General features: G+C 42.0%; 1 protein-coding gene and 1 pseudogene across 7 annotated transcripts in view; both read left to right on the top strand.

The window, feature by feature from the left end:
• The first annotated feature begins 259 nt into the window (after positions 1 to 259).
• Positions 260 to 15,085, top strand: LOC118623692 (annotated as a pseudogene).
• Positions 15,086 to 15,555: 470 nt separating this feature from the next.
• KIF21A (kinesin family member 21A) overlaps positions 15,556 to 21,706 on the top strand; it is a 154,842-nt gene continuing 148,691 nt past the window's right edge. For 6 of the 7 annotated variants that reach the window (XM_036251207.1, XM_036251205.1, XM_036251204.1 and 3 more), the window contains exon 1: positions 15,805 to 15,980. In XM_036251207.1, the coding sequence (XP_036107100.1) occupies positions 15,937 to 15,980 (44 nt within the window). In that variant the 5' untranslated portion in view covers positions 15,805 to 15,936. Of the gene's footprint in view, positions 15,981 to 21,706 lie in introns of all 7 variants that reach the window. The other variant, XM_036251203.1, reaches the window with a different exon arrangement.

The raw sequence follows: 21,706 nt of genomic DNA, 5'->3' as shown, positions 1-21,706 counted from the left end.
CAAGAAGTATACAAGAGCACCAAACCTTTGCTGCACTGAGATTCTATCAGAATGTTGTTATTACTATTAACAAACTGAAGGGTAAAAAAATGCTATCGACTTGTTTTAGTTTGCATTTTCCATCCCAGACAGCCTTCAGAACTGAGCTTGAAGGGAGAGAATCAAAGTCGTCTTGACACTTCATAGCAACTTCATGCAGACTGGGGATGCCATCATTATCTGCCACCCTGAGATTGGCCCATGAGAAAGCAGAAGCTGTATGCTCAGCCGAGCCCGCTCCTGGAGGTTCCCGTACGGGGGCCTCGAGCCCTCCAAAACCTGCTTCTCCAGGGGTCCGTCGCACCCAGCATCAGCAGCCGAAGCAGCGCCGAGCCGAGACCGGTGCCGCTTTCCCACAAGCTTCTGGATGGGGAGGCGGCCCGCCCGGCCCTCGTCTTTCTGCACGGGCTCTTCGGCTGCAAAACCCACTTCAACCCTATCTCCAAGGCCCTGGCTCAGCAGACAGGCCGGAGGGTGCTGACGGTGGATGCTCGGAATCATGGTGACAGTCCCCAGAGTCCAGACATGAGCTATGAGGCCATGAGCCAGGACCTGCAAGGCCCTCCTCCCCCTGCTGGGTCTAGTGCCCTGTGTCCTCACTGGCCACAGCATGGGAGGCAAGGCAGCCATGCTGCTGGCACGACAGTGGCCAGAGCTGGTGGAACGTCTGGTTGCTGTGGACATCAGCCCAGTGGAGACCACATCCAGCTCGGACTTCCCAGCTTACATGGCAGCCATGAAGGCCATAGACAGCCCAGATGAGATGTCCCGCTCCTGTGCCTGCACACTGGTGGATAAACAGCTCAGCTCTCTCATTCAGGACACGGCCGTGCGGCACTTCCTGCTCACCAACCTGGCGGAGGCAGGTGGGCGCTTGGTGTGGAGGGTAAACTTGGATGCCTTGGCCCAGAACTGGACAAGATCTTGGCCTTCCCACCAAGACAAGACTTTTACCCAGGGCCAACCCTCTTCCTCCTTGGTGGAAACTGAATTCATGCAATGCAGAGCCTGCCTAATGCTCTTCACTGGATCCACGCCGACCGCCCACAGGACTTCATGGCTGCCATCCGAGGCTTCTTGGCCTACAAGTTGCTGGTGAGAGGGGTCATGTTTGAATCCCCAGAAGTCAAGGCCCTGTGGCCTGTTCCCTGTTTCTGCACAGAAAGACTCAGGCAGGCACTAAGAAGGCATGAGGTGCAAAGGTGGTCAGACCTCAAGTTTTAATGAATAAAGATAATGCTCAAAAAAAAAGAAAGCAGAAGCTGTGCCACTTCAGTGTGCCAACAGCAGTTGGGCCAGTGTAGGCAGTAGCGCCCCTGTGGGTTTGGGCATAGCACTTGGCTCCACTTTCCAGCAGAAGTGGTATCAGTGCCCATTATGGCTGGGATAGAAAGGAGTATTATAGCCATTGTCATTCAAGGTCACCAACTGGATTCCCCTTTCAAAGTTCATCCTCTCCAGCATCTGATGCATGCTGCACATACCACACTCTGGTGACAGCAAGAGGGGCCTCAGGCCTATGGCCTGGGCACTGCCACCCTGGCCTTCGCCTCCACCTCAGGCTTGGAGTCCTCTATGGGAGGTGGTGGTGGGGCAGCTGGTAAGGACAAGGCATTTTTTAAAAAATATATGTTTTTATTGATTTTTACAGAGATAGAAAAGGAGAAGAGAGAGACAGAAATATCGATGTGAGAGAAAAACATCGATTGGCTGCCTCCTGAATGCCCCTTACTGGGGATGGAGCCTGTAACCTGGGCATATGCCCTGAGGGGGAATCGAACTGGCGACCTCTTGGTCCATGGGATGACACCCAATCTACTGAGCCACACTGGCTGGACAAGACAAGGCATTTAAAAGCACTCCACCCACCAGCAAAAACAAAATAATTTGGTACTTAGAATAATTAAGAAATTAAAATAATTAGAAAATGTTATTATCAATGTATGATGTTGCCAAATAAAAGCATCAGATATGCATTAATGAGGGAATATAAGAAGGTGTGGGAAGCAACAACAACAACAACAACAAAATAATAACACATTATAGCTCACATGTTAGTATTCTTTTCTGTGCAGATGCATAAAATTTTATTTATATTTAGCATTTGCTTCTACATCTAAACTCTTATATTTAGTCCAGAATATGATAGACATTTGGTGTGATGAAACTTCCCATCTCTTCGTTGATTGTTATCATGAGCTATTTCTCCAATTTAAAAACAGTAATATCAAAATAAAATCCATGGGCCCATCTACATACCCTGTATGTGCATAAAGGGTGCTGCAGCTTAATTGATGAAGCTGTATTCCATAAAGAGTAGCTAGTGTGTCTTTAACTAAAGTTCATTTGGACTTGCAGAAAGTACTATTCATGTATCCTTTTGTTCAGTAAATGTTTCTTGATCATCTACTTTGTGTCATTGTACCATGGCAGAAATTGGGCACAAAGTAGTGAAAAGACACCTGATCTGTGCCCTGATGGAGGTTACAGTCAGGTGAGTGAAGTTTTCAGCCAAGTAGAAAAGAAAAAACTAAATATATTAGATAAAGAACAAGGATGATGAATGTGATGTAAGTTGAGGTAAGTTTGAAGAGGAGGCTTAAACTGTTATGAGGATAGAGAAATTCTGAAAAGGACATGGAAATCTTCAGGTATGAAGATGGCATTACAGTGTCTCAGAAACACAGATATCAAACTATTCTTTGATTTTAATTTGGAAACCAAGCTACTCTGTGGAATCCTTATCGGGTTAAAAGAAGTATAAAAAACTGATTGTTTTTGGAAGGTTTTTTTTTTTTTTTTAAATACATGTGTGTATAGCATGTGACACTATTAATATTTTAATTTTATTTATTCATTAAATAGTTTTTAAAAACAAATATCAGATTAATGTTTCCAAAATGTTAATGATCTAAAAAACTTTGCAGATAATTTGACAGCTACGCTGGTGCTCAGACACTGATGTGTGAGATGAATTGAAGAGAGGACAGGCTGGAGTCAGAGGTACTATTTGGGAAGAAAACGCAACAGTTTTGACAATTTTTTGAAGTTTGAGTTAATACTTTTCTTTGATGTATGTTTTACAAATATATAATTTCTATCTTTATATTTTAATATTAAATAACAAAAATATGTATGCACTTCAAAAATTTTACTGAAGTTCCAAGTTCTTTTAAAAATGCTAATTAGCCCAGCCGGTGTGGCTCACTGGTTGAGTATCAACCTGTGCACCAAGAGGTCACCAATTCGATTCCTGGTCAGGGCACATGCCCAGGTTGTGGGCCCAGTCCCCATTGGGGGGCATGCAGGAGGCCGACAATTGATGTTTTCTCTCATTGATGTTTCTATCTCTCTCTCCTTCTCTTCCTCTCTCTCTAAAACTCAATAAAGAAAAAAAGTTAAAGAAAAAAAAGAAAAAGAAACAACAGAGTGTACTATGTACCCTGTAAGGACACAGAAGGCAGGCATTCATCTCCAAGCTGGGAAGAGAGTTCTCACCAGAAACCGATCCTGCTCAACCTCTATCTGGGACTTCTAGCCTTCAGAACTATGAAAAATACATGTCTGCTGTTTAACATACCGAGTCCATGGTATTTAGTTAGGGCAGCCAAAGATGACTAATGAATCTGGTAATAAGATAAATTGGCATCATGTACCTCCTGACGATGCACTGAGAAGGGGGCCCATCACTTTGCTGGTGTTCTAGCCAAAGATATATAACTTCAATCAAATCTTGAGAAAACATCAGAGATACCCAATTGAGGGACAATCTGTAAAATAAATGGCCAATAAACTTCAAAAGTGTCAAGATCTTGAAAGACAAAGGAGTAGTCACAGATTGAAGAAGACTAAGAAGATATGACAGATAAATGCAATGTAGAATTCTGGATTGGATCTCCTGGAACAGAACAAGGACATTATTTAACTAATGTTAATGTTCTGGTTTGATAATTATAGTATACTTAGGTATGTTGTTATATTTAGAGAGCTGAGTATATGGGAACTCTGTTTTACTTTTACAACTCTTTATAAGTCTAAATTATTTCAAAATAAAAAATTAAATATAATCTATGTACACACACACACACGTGTGTGTGTGTGTGTGTGTGTGTATAGCTCCAGAACTTGACCACTTGTTAAAATTTTATTGCTGCCCTGCCCAGTTTGGCTCAGCGGTCAAAGAGTCGGTCCACGGACCGGAGAGTCCTGGTTCGGTTCCCACTAAGGGTATGGACCTCGGTTGCAGTTGCCTCCGGCCCTAGTTAGGGTCATGTGGGTGGCAATCAGTCGATGTGTCTGTCTCACATCGATGTTTCTCTTTCTCTCTTCCCCCCTCTCTTCCTCCTGCTCTGTCTGAAGATAAATGCAAAAATGTCCTCGGGCGAGGATAAAAAAATAAAAAAATAAAAAAACTTTATTGCTAACAGTCAAATCATCTTCTGCCTAAATTATGGCACTAGCCACCGAACTGTCTCCCTCATTCCACATCTAGCTTCCTTCAATTTATTTGCAGGGTGATCCCATTAAAACAGTCAGCTATGTCATAACTGAGCTCAGCATGATCCAGTGTCATCCTATCTCACTCATCAATGTCAATGGCATACAAGCTCTTCCTCACATGATAATCTGATGACCGTCTGGCTTTTTCTTCCCTGCACTGCCCCCTCCTCCACCTCTCTACCCTCATCTCCCACTGTTTTCTTCTGGGCTCACTTAGCTCTCACCATATTGGACACTTTGTTGTTCCTTAAACAGAGTCAGGCATGTTTTCACCTGCAGGTCTTTTCTGCCAGAGATTCTATTTCTCTAGTTTCCCCACGGCTCATTCCTTCACTTCTTTTAGATCTTTCTTTACTCAGTGTTGTCTATTTTTGAGACTCTGTGATTATTTTCTTTAAACTACGAAACATTCCCACCACCCAAGCATTCTGTATTCCCCTTCGCTTATTCTATAGCATTAATCACCATTAAACGTATTGTCTTTCTTTCTCCTAAAAGTGCAAGCTCCATGAGGACACATGTTTTTTCTCATTTTGTTTTCTGCTGTACCTTCAGTGCCTAAAACAGCATTGTTCACATTGCAGACACTCAACACATAGTTATTGAATAAATGGTTGCATTAATGGGTGGTAATCACCATATATATTAAATTTAAGCAGTAGGAGAAAATGAAAAAGGAAAGGGGAGAGGACTTAGGATCCAGATTTGGGAGTTTCAAAATTTATAGGCTGGGAGATGAAAAGCCTGCCAAGAAGTCTGAAATGTAGTCATCTGAACTAGTGGTCTAAAGGTAGAGAGTATCTCAGGGGAAAAACAGCATAAATAACTCTTAATTGCTATTTGGAATTCAAGGACAATGAAGAGGGATTTTTTTCATCCATGAACATTTACTGAGTATCACATGATATCCATCATGTTTGGAAATGTAAATATAGTGAATAGGAAGGACATGGTATCTACATTTTAAAAAATAAGTTTTTTTTAATTTTATTGATTTTTTAGAGAGAGAAGAAGGGAGAGAGAGAGATAGAAACATCGATGTGATAGAAACATCAAATGGCTGCCTCCTGCATGTCCCTCACAGGGGATTGAACCCACAACAGAGGCATGTGCCCTGACCGGGAATCAAACCGGGACCTCTCGGTCTGTGGGACGATGCTCAATCCACTAAGCCACACCAGTGGGGCCATGGTATCTACTTTTAAATAGTTTACTGTCTAGTGGAGAAGACATCTTTATAAATTCAAAGTAAATTAATAACCTAATCATGCCCATGTACAATGTGGGTATATAAAAGACATCCTTGGCCCTGGCCAGTTTGGCTCAGCGGTTAGAGCGTCAGCCTGTGGTCCAGAGAGACCAGGGTTCAGTTCCCGCTAAGGATGCGTACCTCGGTTGCAGTTTGTCCCCGGCCCTGGTTGGGTAGTGTGGGTGGCAGCCACTCGATGTGTCCCTTTCACATCAATGTTTCTCTCTCTCTCTCTTTTCCTCTCTCTCCCTCCCACTCTATCTGAATAAGAAATGAGAAAATGTCCTCAGGTGAGGATTTAAATAAATAAATAAATAAATAAATAAATATATAAATAAATAAATAAATGACATCCTTGGTCTAATGTAAGTGTCAGGACATAAAGAAAAGAGTTTAAGAACCTTCTCATGGTTGGGTAGAGTTTGGCCAAAGAAACAAGATGTACCATGGAGACAAGCTGATGAAAGTAGCTTAAATATGGTGTCATTTAGGCCTAAAACATTTGTTGACTTGATTTAATGACTTACAAGTAGGAATAAAATTTAGATCAACCTTTTGTATCTTCATTATGAACTCATTAGAGAGTGAACTGTCCCCTTGCCTGCCTACCACCAAGTGTTAGTTCCCTGTACACCTAGCCTCCCCCCTCCCCCCGCCCCAGTCTTACTAACACTCCTTTCTGAGGTTATGATGAGCTATGTTGATCTGATAGATCCATTGATTATTCATCTGTCTTCACTCTCTTTGGTTCCTCCAGTTCCTTGAAGGTCATGATTCAACTACCCCTTGACAGTCTGCCTATATTATTGTCACATTGCTTCAACTCAAGTTCCTCTCCTGTTCATTTTTTCTTCTACAAAATGAGTTCTCCCTTCCACCCAACTTGCCTGTTTCAGCCAGTAACACTACTCACTCAATTACCTGGATTTAGGGATATTTTTAAAAACCACTTTATAAATTTGGAATCTCTTATTGGAAAACCCTCTGCAACCCATTAGTTCACACCCCCTCTTGGTTTTCCCCAGTTGATGCTAGCATCTTTTGTGGGGTGTCTCTGTCAGTGGTTTTCTAGCCTCTGCCTGAATATTTTCAGTGACAAGAAGTTTAATAACCTAATGCTCCATTATTCTCCCATGTTGTCAAATCCTGTTAATTCTTTCTTAAGACTGTCTTTCATTTATAAGTCCTGCTTCTCCATTTTCACTATAGTCTATTAAGATGCCTAATTTAGGCTCTTACCATGTTATAACTAAATTAGTATGATATTGTTGTCTGACTGAGTCTCCCCAATTTATCTCACAGACTTGGATCAGACTCATAATCCTTAAAAATTTTAAATTTTACATTACATATTTTTAAATACTGCCATTGGCTTATAACTCTTTTGCTCACAAAGTTTAAATGGTTTGCTATATTCTACTTTATCAATCAAATTCCTCTGCTTTCAAGACTATGAACCATATTTCTCATTAGTATCAAAACACACATTATTGCCATGGCTGGTTTGGCTCAGAGATTCGATGGTTGGCCCTCGAACCAAAGGGACTTGGGTTTGATTCCTAGTCAAGGGCATATACCTGGGTTGCAGGTTTGATCCCTGGTCCTGGTCAGGGTTGTGCAGGAGGCAACCAATTAATGTGTCTCTCATACGTCGGAGATATTTCTCTCTTTCCCCCTTCCTTCCTTCCATTCTATGTAAAAATCAATGGAAAATTATCCTTGAGTGAGGATTAACAACAACAACAAACAAACAAAAACACACCTTCTTTATTATGGTGCTTGCATAAGAAAGTGTGTTTAGGTGTTGCTATTATTGTGTTGTTCATTTACTGCACATTGACATTTTATTGTGTCCATGTCTCTGCTTTTACTTTTGCTGTCAAAGTCAGAAGTGGAAAGAAGTCTTTTAGGCAGTCATTTTGATAGCTACTTGGACTAAGAACAAAATTGAACAATAATTTTTCTATCGGAAATGGTTTTTCCCTTAGCACTTCTGCAAAAATTGGAGGAGTGACTTGGACTCATAAAATAAATACAAGTGTCACCAGTCTTTCCTTTTGGGGAAGATTTCTTAGTTGAGTTTACTGTGAAATAACTGATCTGAGATCAGATCAAGTGCATAGCGATAAGCTGTATACTGATTTAGGTAAAGCATCTTACTAACATAATTGTGGGTTTTTGCTTTAAAAGCACTCATTCAGGGATCTGAATGTTATGGCTTTGTATTCTCTTTTTCACTGTAGTTTTTTTTTTTTTTTTTTTTTTTAGTGCAGGTAAATCTAAGCACACGTACATTGCAGAAGTTGGTGAAATGGTTATCATATTATTACAAATCATAATTAACTTAATATTTTTAATTGCTATAGGTTTTTTGAAATAAAGTAAGAATGAAAAAAATCCAGAGCTTATTAATTTTTTGGTTTCAGGCTAAGAGCCATCAGAATTTGAAAAACATTCATATGAAGAAACAAGAAAAGAAAAAATTTAGAAAAGTGAAAATGACAGCAAGAATTTCAACCAACAGATATGGAAAAAAAATGGTGGTATTGACGAGTGAATAAAAGAGGAGGTTATAGTAAATGGTGAAATGTTCTCAATTAAAATAACTAAGAAAATTACTTTCCTGTGATTCAGTTCTACAACATTCCAAACACACACACACACACACACACAAACACACACACACACACACACACACAAAATGAGGTTCTAATGAATGACTGTCCCAAACTGCTTATCAAGTTCAGTCTTGCACAGTTAGGAAAAAAACACTCTTCCTACAAACTTGGCTCAAACCTTTGGCTCAAGACCAACATGACTTAATAGCTATAATTTGCATTTGAATGCAATTAACTGGGCCAGTACTTTGGGGTAATCAAGCTGTGAGCAATACACATATGCTACAAATTCAACTGGAGAGAAGGTCTTTATTCTTTGAATTTCCCTTAGATTCGGAACTCAGGTCTAAGACCCTAAATGTGATTTTTTATTTCAAGCTCTGATTTTAATTACGAACCATGAAATTTAACTTTTATCTAACTGCTTATTCTTAATAAAGAAAAGTATAACTATTTGCCATTTTTTCTCAGAGGAATAATTTCATTGTTTTTATAAAAGTGATGTATATAATTGAAAATTTTTCAAGCAATACAAAAAGATACAGAGAAGGAAAAGAGAAAATTCATTAAACCCTAAATTTCCATACAGAAAGAACTGCCACCTATACTTGAAGTAATCATAAATGAAAAAATGTGAAGAAAATGTGTATATCATTAAAAGTTTGGTTTTCCGACCCTGGCCGGTTTGGTTCAGCGGTTAGAACATCGGCCCTTGGACCAAAGAGTCATGGGTTCAACAAGGGCATGTACCTCAGTTGCAGTTCATCCCCGGCCCTAGTCAGGGTCGTGCAGGAGGCAAACAGTTGATGTATCTCTCTCACATCAATGTTTCTCTCTCTCTCCCTCCCACTCTATCTGAAGATAAATAGAAAAAAATATCCTTGGTGACGATTTAAAAAAAAAAGTCATTAAAAAAATCGCCCTGGCCGGTTTGGCTCAGCGGTTAGAGCGTTGGCCTGTGGTCCAGAGAGACCCGGGTTCAGTTCCCGCTAAGGGCACGTGCCTCGGTTGCAGTTTGTCCCCAGCCCTGGTTGGGGTCATGTAGGTGGCAGCCACTCAATATATCTCTTTCATGTCGATGCTTCTCTCTCTCCCTCCTACTCTATCTGAATAAAATATGGAAAAATGTCCTCGGGTGAGGATTAAAAAAAAAAAAATCCATAAGATGTTAACAAACTACTTTTATCATAAGGTAAACTACTACTATAAGTATTTAAGCTTTTCTTCTTTTACTTTTTTAGTATATAATCTTCATACACAAACAATTGTAGTGTAGGATGACATTTTCTAAAGCCCAAAGAATAAAATGTTTTGTAAAATGATCGGTGAAGAACAAAGCACCCGGAACAGGGAGTCAAGATACCTAGACTTTATTATTATTTATTTATTTATTTTTTTATCCTCACTTGAGGACATTTTTCCTTTTTTGTTGTTGTTCAGATAGAGTGGGAGAGAGAGAGAGAGAGAAAGAGAGAGAGAGAGAGAGAGAGAGAGAAACATCGACGTGAAAGAGACACATCGAGTGGCTGCCACCCGCACGACCAACCAGGGCTGGGGACAAACTGCAACCGAGGTACGTGCCCTTAGCGGGAACTGAACCCAGGTCTCTCTGGACCGTAGGCCGATGCTCTAACCGCTGAGCCAAACCGGCCGGGGCAAGATACCTAGACTTTAATTTAGCTGTGCCACTAATTGACTGTGGATGTAAATATGTGTGTTTGAGTGTGTGTGTGTGTGTGTGTGTGTGTGTGCTGGGGAGATATCTAGTGGTATTTCCCCAATTCTCCTTTTAGGAACTCTGTTTCCTTATCTGTAAAATGAAAAGAATGGACTAGAATTATGAAATGTCTCCCATCTCCAGTATTTTAGGAGATTTGCTTACCTTTTCTGGTTTACAGAATCTCAGTTCCTTTGGTGTCTCTCCTGATCATTTGAACACCACCTTTAATAGGCACTATGGTCTAGAAATAGTCTCTCTGAGAGTTATAACCAGTGGGCAGCAGATTATCTACAATGACAATTTGTTTTGTGTTGAAATCAAAGCATAGCATGCCCTTTTCTGAGAATCACTGATTTATTCAATAAACAGGTATTGACTGCACTCACACATTTTCCACAAATTCTGCCTTTTAGAAATGTAAAATCTACTTTAGTTAAAAAGTGACAATTACAACAATAACAAAGACATAAATGAAATACATTGGAGATTTGGCAGAAGAAAAACTTACACATCTGAAATCAGGAAAAGGTTGAAGAAAGAGGTGATTTTTGAGTTGGGCCTGAAATATAGAAATGATTGTAACAGACAGAGGTAATTGGGAAGGCTTCTGTTTCCTTATATGTAAAACAGAGTCAGTGAGAGGAAGAAGTAAGTGAAATAAAGCATGTTTGTTAGCATATTGCCCTGGCATGGGAGATGAGTCCTAAAAACGCTTTTCATTGTTATCAGTGAGGAAAATGTATAAAACAAAAGGAACCACTGAAGGAAAACTGATCTTTCTGATTGAGGGTTATTTTCCTAATGAAACGCTTCTCATCGTTATCAATGAGGAAAATGTATAAAACAAAAGGAACCACTGAAGGAAAATTGATATTTCTGATTGAGGCATTCAGGGTTAGTTTCCTAATGATTTTCTTTTTAAAAAGATTTCAGAGGAGATGTTTGTCTAGGCATGCTCTTCCAAAGCCAGTTGTTTGCACATGGAGTTGTAATCAGAACTTTTTCTTTTAATCTTTTTGCTGGCAGCAAAAAGGAAGAGGCAAATAACTTTTAATGACTGATTAGAATGTGGAGAGCAGAAAAACACAGGGTAGATGGCCTGGAGGGAAAAACCGGGGAGGTAGGTGCCTTAATGCATGTTGTAGCTTCTTTTTTGGCTACCTGTTTAGGGTGTGCTAGAATGTACCTTTTTTCCAAATGTACCTTAGACAGGTGCAGCTATGGAATGAGTAACTGTTTTTTTAAAACACTTTGTACTTGCAGAGATATTTATAATAAAATTAACTACTTTTATTGTGTACTTATTGTGAGTTAGTGCTGTGATTAACATGTGATAAGCAAGATGCTTTAAATCTCCAAAACAACTCTCTAAGGTAGAAAATATACTGCTTATGTATAAGAACTGAGATTGAGGTATCATATCTTGCCCAAAGTCACACACTCAGCTAATATTTAATGATCCATACTATGTGTCAGATACTGTTTGGGACCTACAGATACATTAGTGAATACAACAAAAAAGACCCCTGCTATCTTGGAACTCACATTCAAATGAAGGAAGGCAAACAATAAACAAAAACAAGAGAATATCTGCTAGGGATAGGGCTATGATAAAATAAAATAGTGCCCTGGCCTGTGTGACTCATTTGATTGGGCATCCTCCCATGCACCAAAAGGTTGCTGGTTTGATTCCTGGTCAGGGCACATGCTCAGGTTGTGGACTAGATCCCTGGTCGGGGGCCTGCAGGAGGCAGGCGATCGATGTTCTACTCTCACATTAATGTTCTTCTTTCTCCCTCCCTCTCCCTTCCTCATTCTAAAAATCAATAAAAATATATATTTTTAAAAGAAATGAAATAGTGATGGGACAGTGAGTAACTAGGGTATAGTGGGTGAGTTATCAGCATAGTCACACAGCACTCTGTGTTGAGAGGGCCTTACTCTTGGTTTAATGCTCTGCTATCCCCGTCTTGAAATTCTCAATAAGTTTATCTTTAGATTGATGTTTTGTAAGGCAGGCCTGATAAAACACTAGAGCATGTGGGTAAGCAGAGGACACAAATGCAATATGCAAGTCTTCCATACTTTGTCACACCAATCTCATATAGCTTTCTTGATGTCCTATGATCAGAGAATTCTGGTGGACCCACTATGTGTGGGAATTAAATGAGATTCAAATCCTGTCTAAGTACTGGGTAACTGTGTTAAGTCTACGACTGACTAAGCAGGGATGTTGACAACTTGAGAGGCCATGTTTCCCTCAAACCAGAACTTTACTTCAAATGCAAGAAGAAGGCAACAACATTTTAAGAAATACAATGATCAAAGAACCCTATCTTATCCTTTCTTACGAATTACTTCCCTGTAGCTGCCAACTACTTACTCTGAGAATGATGATGTAAAAAGAAGGCAAAGACGGAAAGTTAGTTCCTCTTCCTTTCAGTTCTTCCGGACTCATCTGTAAGCCAAAGGTAGAAAGTGTTAGTAGAATGTAGGTGTATCGGGAAGTGAAATAAAAACAACTGTTCATTTTATGCAATGTTTCTACAGTTCAGTTAAGACTGAAATTCACATGTGTATATAAACTACACACTAGGAATTGTATAATTTTGATAGTTCCACATATGAATCAAGTGCTCTTCCATACATACTTAAAACTGGCATTGCACAATATAAAGATGAATGATAAAATCGTGCCAATAATTAAAATTTTTAATTTTTCTTTATGGAAAATGACATTAACTAGCAAATGAAAAAACACTGACAAGTTGAACAAGAGAGCTCAGAAGAAAGGGAAAAGCTTTATTGATCAGTATCTTTAATAGCACGTGTTGTTACTTTGCTAACAAGACACTGCATTTTCATTTTGCACTGGGCCATGCAAAAATCACGTGGGGGTGCTACTTTAGATTGAATAGGAGGGTTTCTCCATGTTAAGCTGACATCTAACAGACCAAGAGGAGCTAACCATGGGAAGATCTGGGGAAAGACATTCCAGGTAGAGGGAATAGCTAGTCCTAAGGCAGAAGAATAGTTTATGTGTTCAAGAAATAGAAACAAGGGCAGTTTCACCAAAAAGTAGTGGTTAAGACTTGGAGTGGCAAAAGATAAGATTAGAGCTTGGAGAGATGTGAAGGGCCTTAAAGTCTAGAAAATTTTATTCTATTTCTGTTAGGTAACTATTGGAAGGTTTCAGGTAGGAGAATAACATAAATGACATGTTTTACAAGGTTACCTTTACTGTAGTGTTGAGGCAAGAGTGGTCTCAGGGAGACCATCCTGAATGGTCTATACCTGAAGAGTTACTCACCCTTCCATATGGAATTCATCATATTCTTGTCACAAATTCTATTATGACAGTTACAGATTTTCAATTTTTTCCCCTGAAGTAGACTGTGGCTTGTAGACGTTGACAGTCTCAATCGTCTTCATATCACTAGTGTCCAGCACTGTCTGCATATAGCAGTCAATTATTGAATATTTATTGGGTAGATAATTGGAACACGATTTAAACCCTCTTGTGGTAAGAGGTCTTCCCTTGGAGTTTCCTTCAACTTAAGATAATTATTAGATGAGCCATAAGGAAAGGGATTATAGAAGCTATAAAGCAATCTGAATTATGTACAAAGTAGATCAATTATTTACAAATTTGAAATTTTCAAGACAATTACTGACTCAGGCATCAATGGGAATTTGAATTTTTACACTACCTCTTCCTGAACCTATGTGCACATGTACTCAAAGACACAGCTATACTGGTGCTAATGATTTGGCCAGAAGTTTGAGCCTGATGGCTTGGGACTACAGTTGGCCCAAGATGTAGTATTTTGATTGGTTTGCATAGTATGTAAATATGGTGCTAAATTAGTTGTTGATGTTTAAAAAACTAAGGAGCTTTCACATAAAGGTCTGATTTTTGTCTGTCTCTTGGCAGCAGTGGGTCTGCATGCCAGCAGTCCAGAGCTGGTGAAGGCCACTGTCTTCCTAAGGGGCCTGTGTTCTCTATTCGACAGCAGTCCTCACCCTGCCTGCTCCACTCACTCAAATGTTTTTGCTCAATCTGCTAGGCTTTACTTGCCTTTGTTGCAGCTTTTAACATTCCAAGAAGCAAGGTGGGCAGTCCAGATCCACCTAGATGTGGGATTGCCAGGGCATGAGGAAAGGGTGCTCGAATCTGTTGATAGATAAATACAGAAAGGCAGCCAGGGGAGAGCTTTGCTACCAATTTATTCTACAGAAGGATACACACCATCACTGCTCTCTTTACTTCCCAGTTACTTAGGTATATGTAAGACTCAGGAGTATCAAGGTTAAGGGACAGAGTAAGTTTAAACCTATATATAATTATACATCACATGGGCATTCCCTTAAGAAAACACTTCTCTTGTCCTGGTCAGTTTGGCTCAGTTTGGAGCATCGAGCTGCGGACCAGAGAATCCCGGGTTCAGTTCCCACCAGGAACATGTATCAACGAAAAAAAAAAAAAAGAAAGAAAGAACACTTCTCTTTTGTCCCAAAGTGTGTTGCCTCCTGGCTGCTGTTTCTCTGCTGGGTAGGATATTAGGTGTGCGATTTTTTATTGTAGGTACTGCGGGCAATGCCGTTCTTTGGATGGTGCTCTTGAATCCATTCCACTGTTCTGTGTGTCGCCACATGTTTGTTTAGAGAACTGTATGGGCCGTCCACAAAAGCCACTCTGTGGTAACGCTCATAAAGGCTGTTTCCACAGAGCCATCTCAAGGCATGTGGAAGCACAATCGTCCAAAGCAGACATCACAATGGGCCAATGTTGATAGAAGCCCGGGACGGGGAGGAGCTTTTCGAAGGCCAGAAGGATTTACCACACCGCAGGTCTTGGTGGAGATTCAGTTCTGGGAACACTTGGCAGTACCAGGGTGCCGTTCATTTACCAGTGTACAAGGGATTGAACAGAAACGCATTCAAGAGTCTCAAGAGTAAATCATTCCTGCATCCTCCGCGGGCTGGTAAATGGGCGATGGGCTGCAGAACAGCCCAGCTGCCCAGAGTCAGTGGCCAAAGCGGGGACCGAATCCCGGGAGGGAGGGCGTTCGTCAGGGGGCCCGGGCCGGGGGAAGGGGTCAAAGTCCAGGCCCGAGGGAGGACAATGAGGTGCAGGGTGGAAACAAAGCCGAATCAGAGCGGCAGCGGGCGATCCCCGGCGCTGCGTGGGGGAACCAGCCTTGGATTTGGAAGGCGCCGGCGCCAGGGCGAGCGTCCGCGGCGGCGTGTGCCGGCAGAACCGGGAAGGGCGCGCAGGCTGGTCGCCTCGGGGCGCGGGCAGCCCGCGGCCGGCACCCTCCCCCGCGCGCCTGCTGCCCAGCAGCGCCAGGCAGTGCCCGGCCGGGGGCTGGGCGCCGTGGGGCCGGGCGGGGCGGCCGCGGCTGACGCAGTGCGGGGCCCGCAGCCCCGAGCGCCCCGGCGGCGGTGGAGCCAGGCCGGCCGCCCGCAGGCCGCGTCCCCGCCGGAGGGGGCAGGGCGCCCTCACACCGCCGTCTGGAGGCCGCGGGCGGCCTGCTGGCTCCGCCGCCGCCGCGCTCGCCATTCAAGCGCCTTGTCCCCGCCCCAGATCCCGGGGGGTGAGCGGGGGAGGGGGCGGGCGCCCGGCCGCCGTGAATCACCTCCTCCTCAGCGCCCGCCTCAGCGCCGCCGCCACCTTTCCATTCAGTCGCCCAACATGGCTGGACTGCGGCGGAGGTGAGCCGGCCGCCCCTGCCGCTCCAGCCTCGGGCGCCCAGCGCGGCGCTCCCCCGCCGTGCAGAGGCCCAGGCCCGGCGCCGCCGGCCGCCAGCATGTGGGGCGCCCCGGACGAGAGCTCGGTGCGCGTGGCTGTCAGGTGAGGACCGACGCGGCGGCGGGCGGGCTGCGGGCAGAGGGCGCGGCCAGGACCTGCTCGGGTCCGAGCACCGGCCGCCGCGGCGCGGAGGCCCGAGGGACCGCCCGGAGGGGGCCGGCGGCTGTGGGAATCAGGGCAGCGGTCCCCGCCGGCCGGGCGCTGCCGGGGAGACGCCAGCCGCCCTCCCGCCCGCGGCGTGCGCAGGTGGCCGGAGCTGCGCGGCCAGGTCCCCCAGGGGCGGTCGCCTCCAGCTCTGGCCGCCTCGGGCCATCGCCTGCCCGGCTTTGCCCGGAGGAGCACCCTCTCGGCTGGGCTGGGGCGCTCTTCGGATTTCCAGAGTGTCTGTCATACTTGTCCGTGCCACCCCGGCCTCCCGAGGCAGGAGACAAAGCATCGGACGGACAGCGCCTGCAGCGCAGGTCTGGATGCCTGTGCCGCGGCCGTGCGCGAGCATCCCTGCGGAGTGGGCAGGACGCACCGGCCTCCGGGCGCTGGGAGGGGGACCGCATGTAGGAGAAAATCACTGTGACAGGTCCGCAGAAGGAAGGAAACCCTTCAGCAAGTGGAAGGGTTAAAATGCGTGCCCGAGCGAAACAGCCTGAGGTTAAGCAGGGTGGATACAATATAACATTCTACGTGCCTGGGTCTGAGTTTGGGAATACTGGACACCCCAAAATTGCACTGGTCCATGACAGATACACGAGTACTGAATGTAATTTAGACCGTTTTGATACGTGTCAAGAAGCAAAGCTCTGACAGTTGCTCATGGAAAATTGCAGCATCATCACTGAAATATTAATGAAGTATTCATGGTGGAATAGTGCGTTGCTTTCACAGCTCGGATAGACTACTACTGTGAACTCGCTTCTCTTTCTGTATACTTTAAGGGTTAGACAAATAATCTGTTTCCCAAGAATTTTTTTTTAAATCCTCCACCCTGTTAGTCTCTCTGGAAAGTTATTTTGCAAACCCTACCATGTCAACATTTCTAAGTTATTTTAGTGAGAAATTTTGGGTAGGCATAGAAATGGTAATTTTATATACACTTTGTATCTTTGATCAATTTCAAGAGTAAAATGAATTTTAAAGATTTTTTTTCATGCCTTTTACAGACCAGGAAATGATCACCTGTGGAGGTGACAGTTTTATGACTGTTTAGAATAACCTGTTTTAATAAAGCTTTTGAAGTTTTAATTGGGCCTTCTTGGTTATTCTAGGGCTACTTATCCAATTGGATTAGTTTGTTTCTCCTACTTACTGCTGCTACTATGTCTCTTTTGGTCTTTTAATACTTATTGATGATGGTACCATGTCAGAGAAACGGAAGGGAAAGACAGGAAACACAGTAAGAGGCAATTTTTGTTAGTTAGCTGATCTGGTCAGGGGACGTGAGACAAAGGAGCATAAAGTAGTACTGGAAACAGAAAATATGGCTGTGAGAGAAACCATTTTTAGAGATTTAAAATTTTTATGTGAATTCTCTAGAACATCATAGGACCATTTATTGGCCATGCTATTAAATCTGATGCTGCTTTGCAGTGGTGGAGAGCAGAGTGCCATGGGTCACCCCAAAATGAGGTTGACAGATAAATAACACATTTGGTTTTGATATGCACATTAGCACTTTTTTTTTTCCCTCACCCAAGGACATTTTTTTGGTTTTTTGTTCAGATAGAGTGGGAGGAAAAGAGAGGGGGAGGGGGGGGAGAGAGAGAGAGAGAGAGAGAGAGAGAGAGAGGTGTGAAAGGGACACTTGGAGTGGTTGCCACCCACACAACCCAACCAGGGCCGGGGACAAACTGCAACCGAGGTACATGCCCTCAGCGGGAACCAAACATGGGTTCCTGGGCCGCAGGCCGGCGCTCTAACCGCTGAGCCAAACCGGCTAGGGCCACATTAGCACTTTTTAAGTGAATAAATGTGGGTCTGATTTTGGAGTAAAAATTTTAATAAGTTAGTAAGCCACATTGTAAAGATCTGTTTTTGTTTTTCCATTAAATACATTGCCTGAATAAATCCACTCTCTAATCTTATTTTACATAGAATAAAAAATAGCCTATGTATTCACTGGCTGGGTTCCTCAGTGGTTAGAGCATGGGCCCATGAACCAGTGAGTCTCAGGTTCAATTCTGGTCAAGGGCACGTACTTAGGTTGCGGTTTGTCCCTGGCCGGGATAATGCGGGAGGCAACTGGTCGCTGTCTCCCCACTCCCCACTCCCTCTCCCTGCCTCCCACTCTATCTGAAGATAAATGGAAAAAATATCCTCCAGTCGTGATAAAAAAAAAAAAAAAAGCTTATATAGCACTTTGGCATTTATAAAGTGCTTGGATTTATATTGTTGTTTACAACAAATATTTATGAAGCATACATCTCATCTCTATTATCCAGATTATAGGACACGTACCATGTGCCAGGATCAGTGCTGTGTGTTAAGATGTTTTACATCCTGTGAAATCTCATTTATTCCTCATAACAATCTTTGACTTAGGGTCCAGGCCTGTTATTATTATGGCCATTTTACAGATGAGGCATGGAAGGATTAAGTAACCTGCCCCAAGTTAAACTGATAGTAAGTGGCAGAACAAGAGTTCCAACCCAGACAGCTTGACTCTAGCTCAAATTGTTAACCATTAAGCCTGCAGAGGTGAGAGGCCAAATCATGCTTTGCAAAGTCTGACTTAGGGTAAAGTCGGTTGCCTCTTCCTGATTCTGTACTAGTTCAACTACAAATGAATGGCCTTGACAGGCTATTCATGCCTAGGTTTTGCTAGAAGAGATAGAGCTTAGAAAGGCAGGACCCGAACTTAGGGCTAAAATATTTTCTCAGAGTCTTTAACCTTTCTAGTATTGTCCTGTCCTACCCTACAGTTTCTGATAGGCTTCATCAGCAGGGAAAATAAATCAACAAATAAACACAGATCAGCAGGACATTTGACCTGTTTCCCCCCTTCGATGTATCATGTAATAACAGACAATAAATAGAGAGTTGACTCTACTTGTGTAAATACACAAAAGTGTCCTAGAGGTTCTTGTGTTTCATTAGTTGTAGAGACATTAATATGTCAAAGCTGATGACTCTATATTTTATGTTTCTCAAAATAAGTGTATGGACCATATAAAACTTTGGGAACAGAAGTTAAACAGAAAGTTTCTCATTTAGGGAGAATATTTTTATTCAATTTCTGAAAATGCCTTTTGACAGTATACCTGAGGTGTTCTACACGGTATCTTTCACTGCAGTAGATAATGGATTCAGGTGACAGCTGCACTACCTGACCCCATGTTGCTAATGAGCCCTTGAATTATGATTAATGCCACTAAGGAACTAAATTTTAAAGAGCTATAAAATTGGTCCTTGATTTAGTTTTTGGAAAAAATTTATGTATGCATGGAACAACTTGGTATGTGACTTTACTTTTTAACTGCCAGGTGTGTAAAATCCAAATACTAATAAAATATTTCTGATGAACAGTTAGTGTCCTGATTGACATGTGTGATAAGTGTAATGTATGCATTGGATTTCAAAGACATGAAAAAGTATGAAAAAAGTGAATGCACATCAATAATCTTTTTATTGATTACATGTTAAAGTGATAATACTTTAATATATTAAGTTAAATAAAATATTGTTAAAATGAATTTTATCTATTTAATTTTTCTTTTTACAAGTGTGGCTACCAGAAATTTAAAAATTAGATATAATTTTGCTTGCATATATTTCTATTGGATAGTGCTACTTTATAATTTAAAAAAGGTGAAAAGACTTACAGAATAAAACTGTTCAAGCCATCCTATCATAGACTAACCTCACCCTTAGATTAGGAAGATACCAAAATATTAAGTGCCTGTGTTTAAAGTGGTCATACACACTGTATATATTTCCTATTAAATGAAATGTGAAATAAGAAATATATATATAACTTGATTTAACAGCAGCATCTTTTTCCTCCCTGTGCATAGGTATAGAGAGTTACTAATTATGGGCTCCATATGGTAGCTGATTCTAAATCTAAGACATCATGAGATGTGTCCTTTTCCTTTCCCCGATGTAATGCTGGCATAACATTTAGAAATTTTTTTTTTTGGTACGTGCCCCTAGCGGGAACCTAACATGGGACTTTCTGGTCCGCAGGCCCACGCTCCAACTGCCGAGTCAAACTGGCCAGGGTGGCACTTTTTTCCTTTACAAGAAGTTTAGCTTGCAAAATATATCAAGAGCTGAATGAAAATGGAGATACAGGAAGAACCGATGTGTTTTCACACCAGTGCCTATGTTAACGGTTTCCAGCTGGTGTGCCACAGCACTTTTTAAAACATGCAATACCTGACTATTTATTTAGTCAGGGACACTGACCTCTTTTCCCTTAGATTGTGAAATAATTAAAAAAAAAAAAAAAAAGACAATAGCCAGCATAACAATGGCCGTCCGGTATGAATGGATCAAAATTATACCTTTTTTTCCTGTCAGATTGGCAAAAAATATGTAATATTTTTTGGTGTGCTGCAGAATTTTAGTAATTAGTTTATGTGTGCCATGAGATGAAAAAAGTTAAAAATCGCTGGTCTATGTGGTTGTGAACTACAATTTCTTTGCCTGGCTTCGGCACAGAACAGTATATTCTTTGACAGTGAGTGTGGATTAGTGTGTAATGTCTAACTTGCTGTCTCTTCGCCTTACTGAAGCATGGTTAAGAAGCAGCGCTGCTCAGCAGGCTTACGGGCTGATTGGACACTCAACAGCTCTGTTAACCGGTCTGTCACTGGCGCTGATTTGCAATGTGACCTTCCTGAACTTTTCTCTTTCCTCAAATGAGGTGGTGATGTAATGGTATTAAGGGTTGTAAGAACTTTCCATATTCAATCTATTAAATATGTCATTTTTTTTGGTTGTTGTTAGTCAAACTGTTGGCACAAATGGTGCCTCCATATTGACAGGAAGCAACTATCTTACTATTTCAAACTTGACTTTTCCAATGATATGTTTACTCTGGGTGCGCTTGCTACTGAAGAGGAAACAGGCTTTTATGGTCTCTTTGTTTTATTCTGGTTATAATACAAATGCAAGATATCTTATTTAATCTACATAAAGACCCTATCAGGTAGGCTGGACAGATATTATTTCTATTATACAGATAAAAAAAATGAGTCTCAAAGACACTAGTCACCTGTTCAAGATTTCTTAGCCACGAAGTACGAGAATTGAAACTCAGACTCAGGTTTCTGATACCTATTTCTGTGTTCTTAAATGTTTCCAAGACATTTCATGTACTAATTTCAATGTTATAAGGATCTTTTAAGCTGAAACACAAGTACACATGTGTGGTAAATTATTTGAAACAATTTAATGTTTAAAAAGTGTACAGGTAGAAAAACAAGTTTCTTTTAAATATTTACTGTATAGAAATAGATGGTTATCTGTTGTTTGGTCATTTGTTGTTGTTTTTAATTCTCACCCGAGGACATTTTTGCATTTATCTTGAAATAGAGCAAGAGGGAGAGAGGGAGGAAGAGAGAGAGAGAACTATCGATGCAAGAGAGACACATTGAGTGGTTGCCCCCCACATGACCCCAACCGGGGTGGGGACAAACTGCAACCGAGGTATGTGCCCTTAACGGGAACTCTCTGATCTGTGGGCCAACACTCTAACCGCTGAGCAAAACCAGCCAGGGCTGGTCATTTGTTTATTCCTTCCTTAATGCAACAAATATGTATTAAGTGCCTGC

This window comes from Molossus molossus, unplaced genomic scaffold (assembly GCF_014108415.1).
Source record: "Molossus molossus isolate mMolMol1 unplaced genomic scaffold, mMolMol1.p scaffold_m16_p_10, whole genome shotgun sequence".
NCBI lineage: Eukaryota > Metazoa > Chordata > Mammalia > Chiroptera > Molossidae > Molossus > Molossus molossus.
Note: the sequence above shows the minus strand (reverse complement) of the source record. Positions and strands in the feature narration are given on the sequence as shown.